Genomic DNA, 19,116 nt, shown 5'->3' with positions numbered 1-19,116 from the left:
TTGAGAACAGTCCCCAGCAATTAAGGTGTTTTGCATGTGCACGCAATACCCTTTCCACTCCACTCTCAATTTGCCTAATTGTTATTATGAGGCACCAGAGGGCTTGGACTGAGTTGATTTGAAAGGTGCGAATTATAAAGCAGAGTATAATTAGGGCAGTAAATGCTGCCTTTCTCCATGGCAGCACCCACTTAAGAGCCCCTTCAGGTCACTTGCATCAGCTCCCACAGCTGCTTCCCTGCCACTGCGCCCGCCCTCGACAGCACCGCGCGCAAGGGGCACGGGGGGGATGTTGCCGCTGGGCCCAGGGCGTGAGGACAGAGTGGCCCTTGCAGCACAGCACGGCAGGGCTCAATGGCCCTTTGGCGCTGGCAGGGTTCGGTGGCCCTTTGGCGCCGGCAGGGCAGGGTTCGGTGGCCCTTTGGCGCTGGCACGGCAGGGTTCGGTGGCCCTTTGGCGCTGGCACGGCAGGGTTCGGTGGCCCTTCGGCGCTGGCGCGGCTGCTCTTTGCTCCTGCCCTTCCCAAAGGCAGCGCTGGGCAGTGCCGCAGGGGCAGTGCAGGGGTTCAGCTCCGAGAGCTCCGTTTGAGCTGCCGAGAACCGGAGTGGAATGATGTTTGAATCTCCCCAATGAGAGGAGCCAGCACTGCACATTGTGAAGTCCTGCATTAAAGACAAGATTGCTGATTTTTTTTTTTCTAATTCTTGCAATCTGCATTTCTAGTTGGACATCAGCTTGTTAACATGTTGCAGTTATCGCTTGTTTCTTTACTATATGCACAAAGCAGACTATTTCAATCCTACTTGTAAGGACTCAGGAGATTGAAAGAGCATCACTGACCGAATTTTATCCTGTAAATTTTATGACTTAAATGAATATCAATTTAATAGAGTTATTTAATGTGTATTTTCTATATGTTCTTCAAAAACTTATGCTTATTCACAGCTGAAATTGTGCTAGTCTGCCGGTGTTTTGTATATTGTTTTGCTGCTGCTCCAATCCACTTCCGAATCCCACGGCCTCCTTTCCCGTGGTAACGCTCCTGTGTTTCGTGGGCAAGAGCAGCCTGTGTGCAGGCTCTGCGGGAGTTCGTTTGCACACACAGTAATAAATGGAAGTTTGGGGGGGAGAAGGCAGATATATGCATAGAAAAGGAGAGGGAAGAGAAAAACAGATGTGTGCAAACATGCTTGACTGCTGTACTGGAGGGATTTTAAAGTGGAGTAAAACACTAATTAAAAATAAACAGGAAATAAAAGCAATTGTCACTTAAGCCACCCAAAGGTAGAATACTTTTAGATTAGTGAATTAACATGGCAATTGAGGTTTTGAACTTGAGAGGAGCAAGCTTGGCTAGAGTGGGTGGATCTGGCTCTTGGTTGCCATGAACAGAGCTGTTCTTCCTCGCTCTTCCCGTAATTCGGGTCTGCCTCCACCTCTACCAACAAGGCACTAGTTGGTTTTTCATTTTCAGTTTGAGGTGAAGGGGAAAAACAACCCGAAACAGCGGCAGCTTCAGGGCGGTTTCCCCGTGTGGTCACCCAGCGCCAGGGTCCCCGTCACCGCACGGAGCCGTGTCCCGCGGGCCAGCGGTGCCAGTGCGGGCAGGGGCGCTGCCTCGTGCCGCCCTGGGCAAGGTGCACGGTTGGGGCTGTTTCCTGGGTCTGAAGAGCGCTCGTGTCCTTGCTCTCATAACTTACTGCGAGGGCTCTGATAAGAGGCAAGTAAAAGCACGGGAAATTCTGCACAGAATTCTGAAGAATAAAATCTTAGTTGGCTTTTGGAAAGAATAAGAGCACACACATTTTGATGAGAGCAGCCCCTCTCCCTCGTGCTCGTGCTCGCCGTGGGGATCAGTGGGATGTTCCTTCTGCGCTCAGGGGTTCCTTTTCCCTCCGTGTTGACCTGAGGGGCTGCGCGTGCCTCGGGCAGGAGCCCTGCGGCCTCCCGGCGTCCTGGTGCCTGCGTCGCAGCGCCCGCGCTCCTGCCCTCTGCAGCGGGTCCGGCCGGACGCCGGGCCCTGCCGGGTGACGCGCTCGCTACGTGACCTGGGCACGGCTGCCTCCCTGGGCACACGTCTCGTGTCACGAGCTCCTGCAGTTTCAATGGCTTGCTGTTTAACTTTAATTAACTCTTCAAATGGCTGTTTACAAAGGTATCTGATGATGCAACAATTGCGAGATGAATTTAATGGTGTGAACTAGAATTTGTGTGAGAGGTAAAGCCATCCCGCCTTTGTTTTCCATGGTCTTCTCCTGGTGTTGCATTCCTGCCTTCTGTCTTCCAAAGCTCTTCCTTTGTCCACAGTGCCCATCTTTCCTGCAAGGTACATTTGTATCATGGACCACTTGTCTTAAGCATGTGATGCGGTTAAAAATTTTGTGTTAACTGATAGAAATATATATAGAAATAGAAATACATACATATATATATGTAAATAGAAATACACATTCTTACATATGTGTGACAGAAGGCTTAGTTGCTGATAATACCTCATTTCTTCCACATAAGCAGAAGGTTAAGTTTATAGTGATTAATTCCATAATGTACGTGCTAGAAATCAGTAATATGTTAAGTAAGTATAAATCAAATATAAGTATTTGTTGAAAATGTAAAGGTGTTGCATTTTGAGGTGACAGATAAATTTGTCCACTTACATTTTGGGCCATATTTTATGGAAAAGGGAAATTTACATGAGCTTTGGTTTCATCATACTTTGTTTTTGCAGATAATTTACTACTTTGTTTGTTTGTTTTTACAGTTCTATCTTCAAGACACTAAAAGTAGTAATGGTACCTTTATTAATAGTCAGAGACTAAGTAGAGGATCTGAGGAAAGCCCACCATGTGAGATTATGTCAGGTGACATCATCCAGTTTGGCGTCGATGTGACGGAGAACACGCGGAAAGGTAAGGGTATGGATCTTTTTCCTGCTTTTTTCCCTCTCGACTTACATTTTCAAATGTATTTGTTTAGAGCGTCTTATTACAAAGCATCTTTAAGGGTCGCCGATACCCACGTTGCAAAGACATCCTTTTGTCATCTCTTCTCTCCCTTGTGCTGACCGCAAGAGCCTTATGGTAAAAGGAGTCCCTAAACCTTTCTGGGAAGATGCAGGTTCTTCCCCAGCCCTCGGAGCCTCCTCAGGGCCCGGCAGGTTCCCCCGCGTGGGCCGTGCGGGCGGCACCGCTGGAAACGCAGCGCCGGGAAGGGGGGCTCAGCTGGGACCCCCTCCAGACATTGCCCCGCTTGCACTCGTCCCAGCGCTGGGAAACCCGCAGCACCAGGGCATGTGTCCAACTACCTTTTCACTCTTTTAATTTTTTTCAAGCAGATGAACTGTAAAATTTTAGCAAATAATTTGACAGAAGAATGAGCAAGAATTCCCTGCTAAAGTAGTCAGCAGATGTTTGAAACAGATTAGTTTAATTCTTGTTACAATATCTAGATATCTACCTGTTCCTCCCATTGCTGCTGCTTTAAATTTCAGGAAGTATTTGAAAATCAGGATAGAAAAATGTTGCTAGGTGAAAAAAGAGCGGAGGGTTTTCGTTGTGTTCTGTTTCCCTGCTGTCCTCTTGTCTGTATGCATGGTCAGGAGGCCGTGGGTTCTGCTAAAACCTCTACGTGTCTGTTAATCGATAAAGCGCAGCCAAAGGCTTTGGTGTTTTGGATTTCTGCACAAGGTTTCCTGAGCCATTCCTTTCTCTTTCTAAAGGCTGATTTGTGTGTGATTTCATCCAGATTTTCTGCGGGTACCTGAGATGTCTGTTCCTTTTGCTGAACAGCAATATTCTGCTTGTTTTCCTGAATCCCAACTCAGCAACACATATTTGGCGAGAAAATGGCTAAATTGTCATCACCGCTCTTCCACTGTACTACTTTCCAACAACCTTCACAGAGCTTATCCCTCCCAAAAAAGCAGAGCATCTTAGGAAACACTGGAGTGAAAGAATATTTAATATAACTACTTACGGTAAAGTTCTGAAAAGAGTCTTGTCAGAACAGTAACATTTTTGAAGAGCATCACACAAGCAAAACAAAATGATGCGGCCTGTTGCCTTCAGCCCCTCTTTTAAACATAAATTCTTTTTTCAGCTTGGTTATGTTTCTTAACTTGCAAAGTATCAGATGAAGGGGAATGAAGAGAGCTTTAAAGAGAACCTTGCCAAGTGCTGGAGGTGATTAAGCATTTTGTCAGGGAGGTCTTCTGGAGTTGTACCATTTTCGAATGATTCATGATAGTAAAGGTCATTAAACAAATTGTTTCATTTCTTTCAGAAATGGTCTTGTGGAGATTAAAGTCCTAGCTGCTTATTTGGAATTGCTTGGGAATTATTTAAAATGTAATTTCATGTGATATGACTGTAGACGCTTACTAATACTAGGGATGTCATGGAGTAAATCAAAGGGATGTGTTGCATCTCTAAAGCTTGAATCTTTTTATTTGACAAGAGATTCTATCTTCATTAAAAGGGAAGGCACTTTTAGTGTAGCTAAACCAGAACAACTTTTATTTTAAGGTATAGTTGGAAGAACACTTTCTTTTAGGTTGAGGGGGGGAAAAGGTTTTCACTTTATCAGAAATATATTCAATTGTGTGGAAGTTTGCTCAAGATGAACTATCCACAAACTTTTTTTTTTTTTTTTCTGGGCATGACAGCAGCAGATACTTTGCTGTGGCAGTTTCAAAGTATTTCTGGTATTTCTATAAAACGGGATCCCTGCAATCCCGCGGGCCCTGGACGCAGGTGCTGGGCTCCCGTGTTACCCACGTGCTGAGCTCCGTGGAAGAGTTTGCAAGTTTGCGCTCTCCCTCCTCCCCAGCAGAGCATCATGCAGGGGCATGAAACTGAAATTACAGCTGAGCTAGATCACGGTTAAACTGTTGACACGTAAACGCAACTGGAATGCGTGTAAACAAATATTTTTACCCAATTCATTTTAATGCTGTCAGATGTTACTGTTAATCTAGTAATAAAAATGCAGACATGAAAGCAGTTTTAAATTAGTGGTTCCCTTTAAAACCACTTTGCATTCTGATATTTATATAACACCTTCCTTGCACAAGACTCCTCAGCATTTTGCCATATATAATTATCATGTGATGACTGCATAGGCAGAGTTTATTTGTCTATGTAAACTCTGAACTGTGTAAATATTGCTAGACTATATTTATTGTAATATTCAGATTGTTTTGCTAACTCATTTCTTTGCAAATATGATTTTGGTTTGCTTCATTAAAATAGTGGCGTGTGTTCAGTGTGTAGCTCTGAGGATGGATGATCCAAGCAGTGATTCTTGCGAGTCCTGGTGTTGAGCTCAAGCCACGGGAAGACCCAGGAGACAGCCCTGCTGCTTCGCGGTTTGTCCAGCCGTGGGGTTCCTGATACACCCCGATGCGCCTGCTCCTTTCCCCTCCTTGGGGCAGCACATGGCTGGTTTAATCCCACTCTGCTTTTCTCTTAACGTGCTCGGCTTCGTTTCCTTTTAGCAATTCTGAAACTTCCCAGCTATGACAGCGGATTCGAGGAGTTAACCATTGGTAACCAACTTCCTTAGCCATGTGGAAAGGAAGCAGCTTTCAGATATGATCAAGTAGTAGCAAATACTGAAATACACATTTCTCACCTTGGACCGTGCTCTAGTCAAATTTGGACTCATCAGTTTTTATAAAAGTACAACTTTTCTCTCCCTTGGTGTCTCAAAAGCCCTGTGCAGATGGGGAAACCCAGCACATGTCAGCAGAGAGGAAAAGAGACTGTTTTTTATCTCTATTTTAATTATTAACCACGGCTGCTGCTGTTGTACTAACAAATGAAAGCAAAAACGTAAGCACGGCTCGCGAATTGTCTTTCTCTGTGAACCGACAGTCCTGACACAGCCCGTCCTGCTTTATTTCCCCTGTGGTTCTCCTCGCTGTGAGCCCCTCGGGGGGACCCTTGTCCCCTGGGCGCTCTGTCCATCTGCAGCGTGGAGGCGGCCGCCCCGTGAGCCGGGGGGACCCTGCGCCCTCGGCTCGGGGCTCGGGGCTGCAGACCCCATGAAACGGGAGGGTTGGCCCGTTTCCGCGTGCGCGGGCGGCGCTGCCGTGTGCCCGGCGCCGTGAGGCGGCTCCGTGTGGAGAGCCGCAGGCCGCGGCCGCCCTCTGCCGCCAACGCCGGGCGCCCGGCCGGCCTGGGCCCGTGCGCCAGGAGCAGGAGCCGCCTTCGGCTTCGGGAGTTCCTGCCCGTCCTGCTTGGCGACCGGCTCTTTCTTTCCACAGGCGGTCATGCAGACTTGAACTGAAGCAATTATTTCCAGCCTGTCCAGTCATCGCTATAAACTTTCATTTGTTGCTTTGTGTTCCCCTCAGTCTTTCAAGTTTTTCTTCTACTTGCAACAAACTGATTGGATAGAGGGCAGTTTTTATCACGTGAAGATACTGTATATCTTTTCATCATCACTCTCCATTTCAGACCCTCTACTAAATCCCATTTATTGCATACTTCAATCACAAGAAAAAAAGCCTCGTTCAGTTTTCAGGAATTTTTTTTGTGTGACTATTTCTGACCAAAGAATTATGTAATCTCAGTGTAGACCTATGTGATATATCAGCCAACTGTAAGGCTGTAGGATGATCTTAAATATACCCCAAGATACCCTAATACTTTCTTCTAGAAATCAGTAGTTTTCTTCATGCTGCAATGGAAAGACTTCCTCACCGTGAAAGCTTTATTAGAGTATTAGACTCTACAGCTAATACTGAGACTGTTTTCTTCTTGTGGTAAGTGTTTTTCAAGAACAGATTTCGACTTCTTGTGACCATTTGTTCAGGAAGTCGAAAGCCAAAGAGGGACCAAAAAACACATGAAAAATCTGTTTCGAGAAGGAGATCCTGCCTGCTCTTCCCTGGCATGTAAATGTGACACTTTACAAGGTCAACTTGAAAAAAAACTAGGTATTATAACTGGAAGGGTACTTCTTCAAAGTATTAGCTTTAGCACTGAATACAGGTTAAAGAATTGCGTTTAGTTGGATCCTCTCTCCTGTATTTTTAGATTTTTATTGAGGTGGCTTTGTTAAAGACCTGTCCCTTTTCCCTGGAGTGCTACCATTGTCCTCAAACATCCATTTTACCTTTTTTTTTCCCCCTCAAAGCTAGATTAGCTTTTTTGCTGATATTAATAACCATGAAAGTAGAGCAGCTATTTGTCTTGTATGTTGGTGGCTGTTTTAGGTGACAGATGAGATGACAGTATGCTTATTTGTATCTGGTTTGCTGTAATAATTTGGGAGTAGTTCCTACCTTTCTTTTTATGCAGCTGATTCTGAAATTACAGAACTACATTAGAAAGAAAACAGAACTATAATTTGTTTATTTGCAGTGTCATAATTTTATCAGTAAAATGGAGGAAAACAGTGAAAATAGATTGATCTTGTAGTAAGAACCATATATTGCACTTTTTTCTCTTATCCTTTTGGATCTATTTTCAGTACCAAGCAATCTGAATTCACTCCAGGAGAAGCAATCTTTCTCTTCCTGAAATGAGAGGCTGCTTGTCTAGGGCTATGCATGTGATATATGCTACAAACATTCCAAATGCTGCCTCTGTTCCTAATGTGCAGGAGGATGTGCTAAGGAGCTCCTGTAGCTCTGTGCTTCATTTTTGATCCTCTCATTGGATGTGCTACCTTTCAAGTCCCCAGATACGCTCATTAGGAATCTTGTCAGAAAGGTAGCTCCCTTTTTCTGTTACACTTCTGTGTTCCTGGCATCTAACCCAGGTAAGATGCATTCTTTTTTTCTTTTTTTCTTTTTTTCCCTTCTTTTTATGATCAAAGCATGGTTAACTTCTTCAAGTAGATGTAGCTAAGAAATTTTTTAGGCAGTACTATGTTTGGAAGAATCAGAAATGGAAATGCTTCATCAGGCAGGGCTGAGCTCACAGCATGAGCCCCGGATTCCTGTTGGGCTTCTGGGCTCCAGGGGAGGTCTGAGAAGGTGGCCCCGGGCACAAGGGCCTGCCCGGTGGCACTGAGACCTGCCCTGCGCCACCCGTGCTGGACTCCTTGGGACACTTCGTTACGATAACATCGACTTCTTGCCTTTGAATAGCAACAAATCATGACTTCCTGCTTGTTTCTTTTCAGTCACCCATGGATGTATAGTCTCCACAATCAAATTATTTCTTCCAGATGGAATGGAAGCTCGATTACGATCAGAGTAAGAATGAGTATTTATTCGTGTGTGGCAAAATGAAACTGCAGTATAGTGAGGGTTTGTTAGGCGTCATGGTCAAAATCAAGGTAGGAGCCGTCACTTCTCCTGTATGGCAGGCAGAGAAAGTAACTGAAAGCACAACGCTTTTGCAGGCACTATCAGAAAAAGGAAATGTAATTAGATTTGTCTGCTTTTTAAAAATGAGGACAGTTGTAAAAATAATAATAAAAAAAAACTTACCAAATTGGGCTCTCCTGATTATACCGGCCTGTTCAGTAAAGAAACCTAGATAATCAGGGGGACGTGGAGGTCAAAATCAATCACTGTGGGAAATTTTCTGTGCAATTGCACAATCTATAGGCAAATACTAAAAATAAATGTTGCCAGGTTTTAATATCTGATGAAAATGAGCAAATATTAAACTTGCTGTAGTGAAATTATATAAAATTATCTAAGCTAGTATATGATCTCTTACACCAAACCAATTTTTAAACTCAAGTACTCTTCTAAATACTGAAAGTCACTCTTAACCAACCTCTACTTTGCCAGTTACATAAGATTTGAGATGTTTTTAAAAGCGATTTGGTAAGATTTAAACCAATTTGCATGCGCAAAACAATATGTGTGAACAGATCCTGCTTGCAAAGTCTTGTTCACAAATTCAACAAGCTAGCTAGAGTTTATAAATTGGTGCAGGAGGCATTTCTGTAATTTTGAAACAGCTCAGCGTTGTATTGACTGTAGTTGCATGTTTGTATTTTGACATTTTATCTGAAGAATGTTCTTGAAAATGGGAATCATCTTCATTAAACTCTTGCTACTGGTGCCCTTGCAGTTTTCTGAATTGCCGTTATCTCTTTTCTTCTAGTGTTATCCATGCTCCATTACCAAGTCCTGTTGACAAGGTAACTCAGTAATGGTTTGGTTTGTTTTCTTGCTGTTTTCTGCATTATTGAAAAGATGACAGGATGAAGCCCAGTTAGGTTTGGATGTGTTTTTCCCTGGCTGATTTCTCCTAGTTTAACATTGAGTGACATTGAAGTACAGAAAATAGCGCAATATCCCAGTTAATATTCTATTGTAGCCTGAATTTTTGCCTCGGAAGCTTGCCTTTTAAAAAAATAAGTTGCAGTTAACAATGGCTAAATTTGCACGTGTAGGTTGATGAGGAACCATTCATAGTGCTAAGTTACAGCTATTGCATAATTTGATACTGAGAGAAATCTAGTGTTTTCTGTGGGGCTTAAGAGCAAGTCGTGTTTCTTGATTTGGGTGCTGGGGTGAGGTCTGCTGTCTTGGGACGCTGCTTTGCAGGGAGAAGCTGCAGTGCCCGTGACGGGAAGCGCTCGGAAGCGCTCCGGGGAATGCGGGAGCCCCGGCCCCGCGCGCGGGTGCAGCGCTGTCCGCTGCGGATCACGGAGCTGGCCGCTTCTGCTGGTTTCAGACTTCGTTTTGATAGTGTGGGGCCCTTGTGGAAAAACTATTAACAGATCCACCCTTCAGGGCTTTGGGGCTTGGAAAATTTTTAAGGCATTAGCTCAGTTGATTCTCGATTCAGAGCTGAGAAGTTCTACAGCTCCTATAGTTCTATAACTATAGCAGTTAACTTCTGTAACTTCTTCTACATTCTATAACACAGAATAGTAAACATTTTAAAAACACAGGTGTTAAAAAAGTTTTTGCATTTGTGACTAGATTGAAATGTTGAATTTTGTATTACTTGAGTTCAGTGAAACATCCAAACCATTCTGATTCTTAAATTCTCTTGTTTTTCAGGTTGCTGCTAACACTCCCAGTATGTATTCTCAGGAATTGTTTCAGCTTTCACAGTATCTACAGGTATTTTTTTTCTCTTCACAATATGCTCTATTAACCTAGCTAGTATTTAATCTTTGTTCAAAACAAAAATCCAAGGGGGGGGGGTGTGTGTATGTGTATATATATATATATTTATTTGTTTGCCGTTTAACAGGAACATGACAGGCATTTAACATTTTACTATTTTTTTTCCAGTTGTGAAGTGCTGTAAAAAAGCTTTTTTTTTTTTTTTTTTTTTTTTTTTTACTGTTGTGGATGTACTGGGTACATATATAAAGAAAGGCTTGCAGTGAATTATGAGGCCATTTGGTATGTCAGAAACAAGTCTGTATATCTGAACATAACTTCTCAGGCTGGATATCTCCATCTCCAGATTTATTGGGAAGGATAGAGGAAGGGAGGGTGCTGGCAGCTGTGCTTCCTCATTGGCATCACCAGCCTTTTTGTGCCTGCTCGTTTCCAAATTTTAATGATTCCCTCCACCCCAGATCTAGGTGTGAGAGTAACAGGCACCAGAAGGGTTAGTTTATAAAACAGCAGCACACAACGACGTCTGTGTTTGGGTATAAATATGTCAATAAATTATATGTAGCTTCAATTTATGTGTTGTGCTATGGTTGGTTGGTTTGTTTGTTTGCTAGTGGCAACTTTTACGTGCTCACATCAACCACAAGCCTTTCGAGATGGGGGTGAACTTTTCTGTGTGTATTTGCTGACCCAACAGGGAGAAGTTTCAACTCAGGCGGGTCCTCTTGTTTGGGAGATGCTTCGTTCACCCATCTGTTACCGCTCGTGTTTCTTAGAGATCTGCTGTTCTACCTTATTGGGCCAAGACAACCCCCTCTCAATCGTAATTCTTACTGGCATTTTTCTTTTTCAAGCTCCTTTGAGGACTGGCAGTTCATTGCATGCAAACTTCCTAAGCAGTACTTTGTTGGTAATGACAATTTTATTGCTGAAACCATTGCCAGAAGTCCAAGTTAGTACACTCTTTGGAAGTCCTTGAAGGAATAACCTATTACTGTGTGTACCTTCAGCATACACAACATAAGCACAAAAAAAATGAAGGGTTTTAGGAGGCTTAGGTTATAGGATAACATTTTTCAAACCAAAATATCCAAAAAAGAACTGATGGATAAAACGAGGTGAACATATGACAACATTTGCTACGGGTGTTTCCTTTTCTCTTTGGATTTAGCAGTATTTCAGTATCTGTGCTGTTGATTCTGTTTTCCTGAACTGACCAGTTGGCTCTCTGCTCTCCTCCTAGGAAGCCTTACATCGGGAACAAATGTTGGAGCAGAAGCTGGCAACCCTTCAGCGGCTACTTGCTGTCACACAAGAGGCTTCCGATACTAGTTGGCAGGTATCTGCAGGCATCGTTTTCCTTTGTAGACTGAAATACACAGTTGCCTATAAATTTTAATTATTAGCTTATAATAAATCATGATAGTAAAAACAGGAGAATGATCAGATTTTTGTTCTTTCTCAAACTGTAAAAAAAAAAATTGATAAATGAAGTAGTCGCGTGTAAGTTTGAAGAAACTTTTACTAGTAAATGTTGCAGTTAAAATGAAAGTCTCTAAAGTAAATCTCTAGTCAAACTGCCTAAAGCACATAATGTCCTTTTTGAAATTGCTTGTTTGCTTTGCCACTTGTCTTATCTTAATATAAAGGTGGTACCTTTTTTTCTACTAGGCTTTAATAGATGAAGACAGGCTGCTATCAAGATTAGAGGTTATGGGAAATCAATTACAAGCATGTTCAAAAGTAAGTTGTAGTTCACATTCATTTTAGTAGAATGCTAGGAATGCTGAAATACTGCTCTTCTGAAATACTCTCAAATGAGATAGTTTGAGGAAAGCAACTGGAACAGATTTTCAAGTGGTGTTGACACTGGAAGGAACCTGTGCAATTTTGATAATGTGGATAGCACAAAAACTAGCCTTCCTGGAAATCATTTGAACAGCTACTAGATAAAAGGCTACTTTTCAGCATTTAACTAACCCAGACTGGTAATTTCTTTCACATATGCATGCAAACATATATGTAGTAGAAGGAATTTGTGTAATCAGCTAAAGTAGTTATTCTGTCACCCCTGTTCACTATGCAGGTTTCTTTTCAAGTAGGGAGTTGAAAAAAGATATTATCAAAGTTCTATCTGAGATTCAGAGACAGAATAACAAGCTGTGGATTGCTTGCTGTTTAGGTCGCCTATGCCTTTTCTTTTTACTTCTCCTCATAACTACTTAGCTTTTCAAAACTCTTTCTGCAGGCCCTGTTTGAGTATTTCAAATGGCATCTTTCATAGGTTTTTGGTATGTGAAATTGTAGATTTGTCTTATAGTGGAAACTCTTTTATAATCAAAGCTGATTATAGCAAGTATGCTACCATATGCACACTTTAACAAATATCTGATTTGGCATCCTATTGTATCAAGAATTTTGACCATTAATTTTGTCTCTAACATTTTATTATCTACCAGAAAGTGCTAGATATTTTGCAATAGAACAGGTCTTACTACACTTTAATATATTAAATCAACGAAGTAGTTAACTTGAATACAAAGATACAGATTATCTTACATTACTGTTTACAGAATCAAACTGAAGACAGTATACGAAAGGAATTAATAGCATTACAAGAAGACAAACACAACTATGAGACAACAGCCAAAGAGTCCCTGAGGCGGGTCCTACAGGAGAAAATTGAAGTGGTTCGAAAACTATCTGAAGTGGAGGTATTGAAACTTCCTGACTAGCCTTCTGGAAGCGTGGCATAGTCGTAATAGTTGCATAATGAGGAAGGTGGATCATCAGCATGCACACCGTAGGCTTTAAACCTTGCATAAAAGAAGAATCTCCTGACTTTCTGTACTTTATCCTGTTTAATCCAATTTTTGTGGGGCACAGGGGCTCTTAGTTCAGCTTAGTGTGATCTGTTCTCTTAGCCAATTTCTTTTCCTCAGACAGAAGAATCACTGGCTCTCAGTTGAAAGGTGTTCTTTATTAATTGCAAGTTCAATGATGTGGCTTTGAATGCATGTTTCTTTAAGTGTGTCTTTTGGTCTGTTTTGGTGGTGGTATGGCGCAAATGAAGAAAAAAATCTTGAGCTAGGAGGAGGGAACGTTCCATAGCACTTGGCTGTGCCGCTGGCACCGGCTGGCACAAACTGCTGCAGGAGCATTTGTAGCTTCCTGAAGAGCAGCTGCCTTGGGAGCAGTTCTCAGAGATCTCCCTTCGGTGCCTGGCCGTATTATGCAATGCAGACAACGGTGCAGAACTCTGCTGTAGAGCCATTTGGGCTATAAAAGGCATTAAATCTTTTTCTTTCACTAAATGAAAGATATGATGAAGTCTGAGTTATATTGAATGTCCTGATTAATTCTCCTCTTTATTTCCATCAATCCCAATTAATTGTATAACTTGTATAACCTCTTCCCCCCCCCCTTTTTTTTCTTGCACACACATGCAGCTAATGTCTCTCTGCATCGGGGGCTCTTTTAGTTGAGTGCAGTGGTACAAAGGTGGTGCGTGTAGACGAGGGTTTTTTCCAGAACTTCATGTGTTTCTTTAGCCTCCATGATTAGGAACGCTGCATTAGAATATCACTAGTTAAATGCACTAATGTAATGAGGGCAGGGGGAATAGGATATCTTCAAAGTTTTATAGTTTATTGATCTTCAATTTCTTGTTTATTGCATATTATTTCTTTCTTACAGCGGAGTTTGAGTAATACAGAAGATGAATGTACTCACCTGAAAGAGATGAATGAGCGGACTCAGGAAGAATTAAGAGAATTAGCTAATAAATACAATGGAGCTGTAAATGAAATTAAAGATCTTTCTGACAAGTTAAAGGTAATAACATAATTTTATATGATCTATAGGGAATTTTGTGTGGAACAAAAAAAAAATTATTTTGAATGCAGCAATTTGCACTTTTTTTTATGTATTGCTTAGTATTGCACTTAATGTGCTTGAAGATGTCATCAGTTATATAAATTGCTAAAAATGCTACTAGTCTCAATCTAAGTCATTTTAGAGTTATTGGGTGGGTGGGAACATAGTGGAATTGTTGGAAACTTCCCTCATGAACCCCTAAAGGGAAAATGTTTTGGTTTTCAGGCCACTTACCTTACTAGATATAAATCTAGTTTGGAAAAATTCCCTGTTTTTCACTGTGGATTTGAATCGCTGGCAGATTTACAGTGCTTCTTAGTTCTTGGGCCTGGTACTGTTCTCAAAATTTGTGCACTTGGCACTTCAGGTGAAAATTTAGTTTAAAAAATGTTTTTAGATTTTTTTCTCTATATTTTTGTGCTGAAAATGCAGTGTATCAGGTGATCAAGACTTGCAAGAGAGATACTAGTAGAAATAGTCTTGAGTTGGTAAGTGAAATAAACTACCATTCTGTAAGCTAAAGAAGTGAAGTTACTAGAGAAATAAATAACACAAAAGTTTTCTACTCTTAAACTTTCCTTATTTGACTAGCAAGGGGAAGTTCCTTTTGCACATTTAATCCTACAAAAATCAAGGTAATCATTGTTTTTTAAAGTCAATTGTGATTTATGTGGTGCTTTTTTGAGCAGCTAGCAGAAGGAAGACAAGAAGAAATCCAACAGAAAGGACTGGCTGAGAAAAAAGAATTGCAGCACAAAATAGATGAAATGGAAGAGAGAGAACAAGAGCTTCAAGCAAAAATAGAAGCTTTGCAAGCTGATAACGACTTCACCAATGAACGACTAACTGCTTTACAAGGTTAGTCACTAGTGAGGAGAGAACTTTTATTTTTTATTTCTTTTAATCTGTGAAATATCTTTTTCTTGGAATTCTGTTTACAGTACGGTTAGAACATCTTCAGGAGAAAACTCTTAAAGAACACAACAGCTTAGGTAGGTGTGCTCTCGGTTTCTTGTTTAAAGCTGCTTTTCCCTCTATCTCCCGTTGTGCAGGACGGGCTTGCAGGGCCCTGCGCCTCCCGTGCAGCTCCTGTGCAGCCGCAGGGTGCAGGGCTGCAGCAGAGGGCGCTGCTGCTGCAGCGGTGCAGCCCCGGGCCCCCGCAGCCGGGGCACATTCATTTATATATATATATATATGGATATGTGTATATATAAATGTATACATATATATCATATATATGGAGTGGGGTATAATATATATATGAATATGAATGTGAATGCATATATATAAATATCAAACTATATGCGTGTGTGCATGTGTATATAATGGGCAGTAATTTTATGAGCGATATTTAACTTCATGTCTGCTTGAACAAACCTAAACACAACTTATAGTTCAGGAAAATAATACTAAATTTCACCTATTTGATTTGATCTGCTGTCGGTTAGGAAAGAGGAGGCAATATGCAAAGCTGACTGTTTAAAATAAAAAAAAAAACCCTCCTTCCCCCTCAAATTATTTTTGCTTGGTTCCAGAAATAATACCCTTTCTTAATCCTAGGCATACAAGTTGACGACTTCATACCTAAAATTAATGGGAGCACAGAAAAAGGTAGTGTATCTTAAAGCTACCTTTTGTCTTACAGTTAATGTTTGAACAAATTCTTTTTGTTCTCTAAATGTTTTACTTTCAGTATTTGCTATTATTGTCCTTCAAAATTAAATCAAAATTGCTCAGAACAATGGACAGTTCTTTTTTGCTTAGGCCCCTAGTCTAGGTGTTTTTACATACTCTGTAAAACCTAAGGAGCCAAATTTGGAAGTCGTCTCTGCGCGTGGGTGTCTGTCTGTTGTTTTTGTGGACACCTGCAGGAATCGGCGTCAATCTGCTGCATGACGTCGCCTTGGAACATAAGTGGGAAAACTTTCTTTGACGTTTTTTTCCCTCTCAATTTTATATTCTCTTGCAACACAAATTGTACCGTTTTCTAGTAATCAGGTGTGGTAAGTAAAGTCAGCAAAAACTCTGCTTATGTGGTGTATGAAAGAAGTGAGTATATGAAATGTATAAATAGTAGAAAGTAACTCTTAGAAAGTGTGGGGCATCTCTTTGTACTGTAGGAATAAACACGGATAAAGCATTTTTAACATAAACAAGCTTAAGCTGTTTTTTTTTTTAACTGACATATATCCTGATATAAACTTGAGTTTTTTTATTAAAATTACCTAAAAAGAACAAGCATTGTTTTCTTCATTGTCAAGCTGTGTGTTTCCAGAATAATCTTTGTTTTTACTATGTATGCAGCTGATCTGTATGTGAGGTCAAACCTATAGCATATTTTTAAAAAGGCAATAGCCTGAATTTGGGGCCACAATGCCTTTAGAAGGCTTTGGAGGAATGATGCAAAGTCTGTAAGATAACATTTCCCCTGCAGTTTAAATAACTGTTGGATGACTAAACTTCTTTGGAGCCCTGTGCAGCGGTTCGGATCGGAATGCTTTACAAAGCTTGAGTGACACAGCCGGAGAAGTTAGTAGGACAATGTAGTCAGTTCGTGCCGTTTCAGGAAGCTTTTTGCTGTTCCTCACTGAGGATCTTTCATTTTCCTTGTAGTGCAGTCTTGTTTGCCTTTACTTATGGCATGGTGCTTTAGTTATGGTAGTAACGCTTTAAGTTTAAAATTTTCAAAGCATGAATATTCGAAATGCCATGTTTAACCCAGAACCTTCCAGATAAGGTTCTAAACTCAAAAAAGAAACCTTGATTGGCTAAAATAACTCAGTCCCCGTGTGTTCGTTCTGAATTATTGCACGGTGCAGCTGTTTTTGACCTGTGTTGTGTTGTTTTAGGTAGTGAAGCTGCTGAAGAATGATTGTACGTATTGGGTGGCAGGAGGCACATCCTACAGAGCGCTCCTAGTTCTGATCTCGACAGCGGTAGTAGTTACTGTCTGCTACTGAAGGACTGCTGTCCTTCTCTGCACCGCGTTTCTCCGGCTCCCTAGGCACTCCTGGCCGTGTTCTCTTGGTGACAGTCCGTGCGGCTGTGCCCGCCTGTCCTTTATCCAGCCCTCGTATGGTCGCAGATGGGCAGTCATTTTCTCTGCCAGAATTTACATTTTGTTCTCTTGTGAGCAGTAGGAGACGGTTGCTATTTTTTCTCGGTAGTTCCGCGTTGTGTCAGAAGAGCCAAGGATTGAGTGTGTAACGTAGCTCCAGCTGCGTGTGCAGTGGAGGAGGCTGCAGAGGCCGTGGGTCCGCAGCCTGCACCGGAGGGAGGCGTCAGTCCACGCTCTCTGTGCAGTTGCACTATTCCACAATTACATGACGTGTACACAGCCAGAAAGCTGGAGGCTAGATTTTTTTTTCCTCCATTTCTGTAAGATTGATGAGCTCTTGAGGCCGAAGGATTTGGGGACCATCAGAAAGGAAGCGTTAGTGCCACTTGCATGAGGAGATTTGGGGTTCTGATGGAGTTGGGAGCTGAACGAGTCACACTGAGCGGCCTGAGCACGGCTGGGAGTTGAGCCCTGGTCCAACCATGGAGTTGTCTGTTCAAAGATCAACTTTTGTTTCAGTGCAGTGCGAATTCCTGTCCTGAGGAAGGGGAAATATTTAGCAGTGCTTTAAAAATAAATATCCTGGCATTGCAAGAAGGCATTGAGTACAGAAACTAATGTAAAGAGTGCGGAAAAACTTAAGCGTCCTTTTAAAGCTAAGAATGAAATGCTGAAAAGTGAAGATTAAATATGTTTCCTATTTCCTTACCGCTTGGGTTCATTCCTTGCAGTTATTGATACCTGATTCTGAATTAACAAATGGAAACAACTAGTGACTTCAGCACTATGGAGTTGCATGTCAGTAGTGTATCATATTATGTATTCTAAATTTACTGGAACTTAAATATCACTCCTGTGCATTAACCTTCTTGACAAAATTCGAAGTGGTGAGAGGCTGCACACTGTGCACACTGTGTTTACTAGAGCACTTGCTTTCGGGGAGGCGGGGACTGCACTTTTATGTATCAGTTTCTAGAATGTCAGAGTGAGTTCATCACATTAGCTTGAAAAACAACAAATGGAAAAGGTGGATAAAAGTATCACTGCTGTGCAATATTTTAGCAGTAACAGAAATTTCTTGGGTATAGAATTGGTGGCATTGTGCCATTAAGCCGATGCCTGCAATGGTACGAGTATATCCTTGCCCTGTGGAGTGGTGATCTCATTCTGCCCTTAGCAGCTAATCCCGCTCCCCTTTCTTTGGAGCGGTGCGAGTGCAGCAGGGCCCTATTGGATGCTTCAAACCCAGTCTAACTTGTCATCAGTCTCAAATTAAAAAGTTGAAACCCTAACTCTGACAGTTTAAACAAACATTACGGGCTGCACTGGGACACAGATGAGGTAATGATGGCTTTCCTCCACTTCTCATTATTATTATTATTTTTTTCTGATAATTACTTACTCTTACATATTCTGTGTATTCTTTAATTTACTTTGTTACAAAGAGCAGTAAGGAAAACAAGACCTTTTTTGTGTGTCAATGAAAGTTATTTTTTGGGTTTTTTTCTTTAGAAAAATTTAATACAGAGCTGTAGTTTTATTTAAAATCTTAAAACTTGCAAAGATTTTTTAGAATCCTCTATATTCAGTACATAAAAATGAGTTGTAGTTAAATGTTAAAGTCTAAGAAATGTCTTTATTGGACTCAAAACAAAAGCACTTTGAGTGATGTTCAGCTGTAAATGAATTGCCTGCTGGATGTTCCCTTACTGTCTGAGCAAAAGCTGCGTTAGTGCCGGCTCTGCAGACCCATCTGAGCGGTCGTGTCACCCATGAGGAGGAAAAGCAACCACCAGCATCTAATAAAAACTCTAACACACGGCTCGTGGAGTTACAGGAGGCAGAAGTAAAGATGGATTTGTCTATACCTCCTTCATGCGAGATCAATTCCTGATGTCAAACTTTGTTCCATAAAGTGTTTCAGAAGCCTGTTTTAAGCTAACCAGCTAACCCGGGTGCAGGGTTTACACCCTGCACACCAAGCAGTTGGTAGCTGCCCTGGGTGCAAGTTTTCTGCGTTCAGCCTGTTTTTGGCACGTGGGCTGGATTCTGCAGCTAGATTCCTGCGTGCCCGGTGCATGGGGAGCAGCACCCTGCCCCGCGCTGCAGGCCGGGGCCGCGCAGCTCACTCCAT

The 19,116-nt window shown here is 41.8% G+C and overlaps 1 protein-coding gene across 3 annotated transcripts in view; it reads left to right on the top strand.

The window, feature by feature from the left end:
- Positions 1 to 19,116, top strand: part of SLMAP (sarcolemma associated protein) — a 64,713-nt gene that overhangs the window by 23,827 nt on the left and 21,770 nt on the right. Inside the window, exons 2-12 of one of the 3 annotated variants that reach the window (XM_088534622.1) lie at positions 2,762 to 2,909; positions 8,134 to 8,206; positions 9,072 to 9,108; positions 9,980 to 10,042; positions 11,292 to 11,387; positions 11,720 to 11,791; positions 12,622 to 12,762; positions 13,745 to 13,882; positions 14,614 to 14,782; positions 14,866 to 14,916; positions 15,485 to 15,535. In XM_088534622.1, the coding sequence (XP_088390748.1) occupies positions 2,762 to 2,909; positions 8,134 to 8,206; positions 9,072 to 9,108; positions 9,980 to 10,042; positions 11,292 to 11,387; positions 11,720 to 11,791; positions 12,622 to 12,762; positions 13,745 to 13,882; positions 14,614 to 14,782; positions 14,866 to 14,916; positions 15,485 to 15,535 (1,039 nt within the window). The remainder of the gene's footprint in view (positions 1 to 2,761; positions 2,910 to 8,133; positions 8,207 to 9,071; positions 9,109 to 9,979; positions 10,043 to 11,291; positions 11,388 to 11,719; positions 11,792 to 12,621; positions 12,763 to 13,744; positions 13,883 to 14,613; positions 14,783 to 14,865; positions 14,917 to 15,484; positions 15,536 to 19,116) is intronic. The other 2 variants (XM_088534623.1, XM_088534625.1) reach the window with 2 other exon arrangements.

Source organism: Tinamus guttatus, unplaced genomic scaffold (assembly GCF_059628265.1).
Source record: "Tinamus guttatus ecotype Peru unplaced genomic scaffold, ASM5962826v1 Tinamus_guttatus_pri_ptg000580l, whole genome shotgun sequence".
NCBI lineage: Eukaryota > Metazoa > Chordata > Aves > Tinamiformes > Tinamidae > Tinamus > Tinamus guttatus.
The sequence above is the reverse complement of the archived record's forward strand: the minus strand, read 5'-3'. Positions and strand labels throughout refer to the sequence as shown.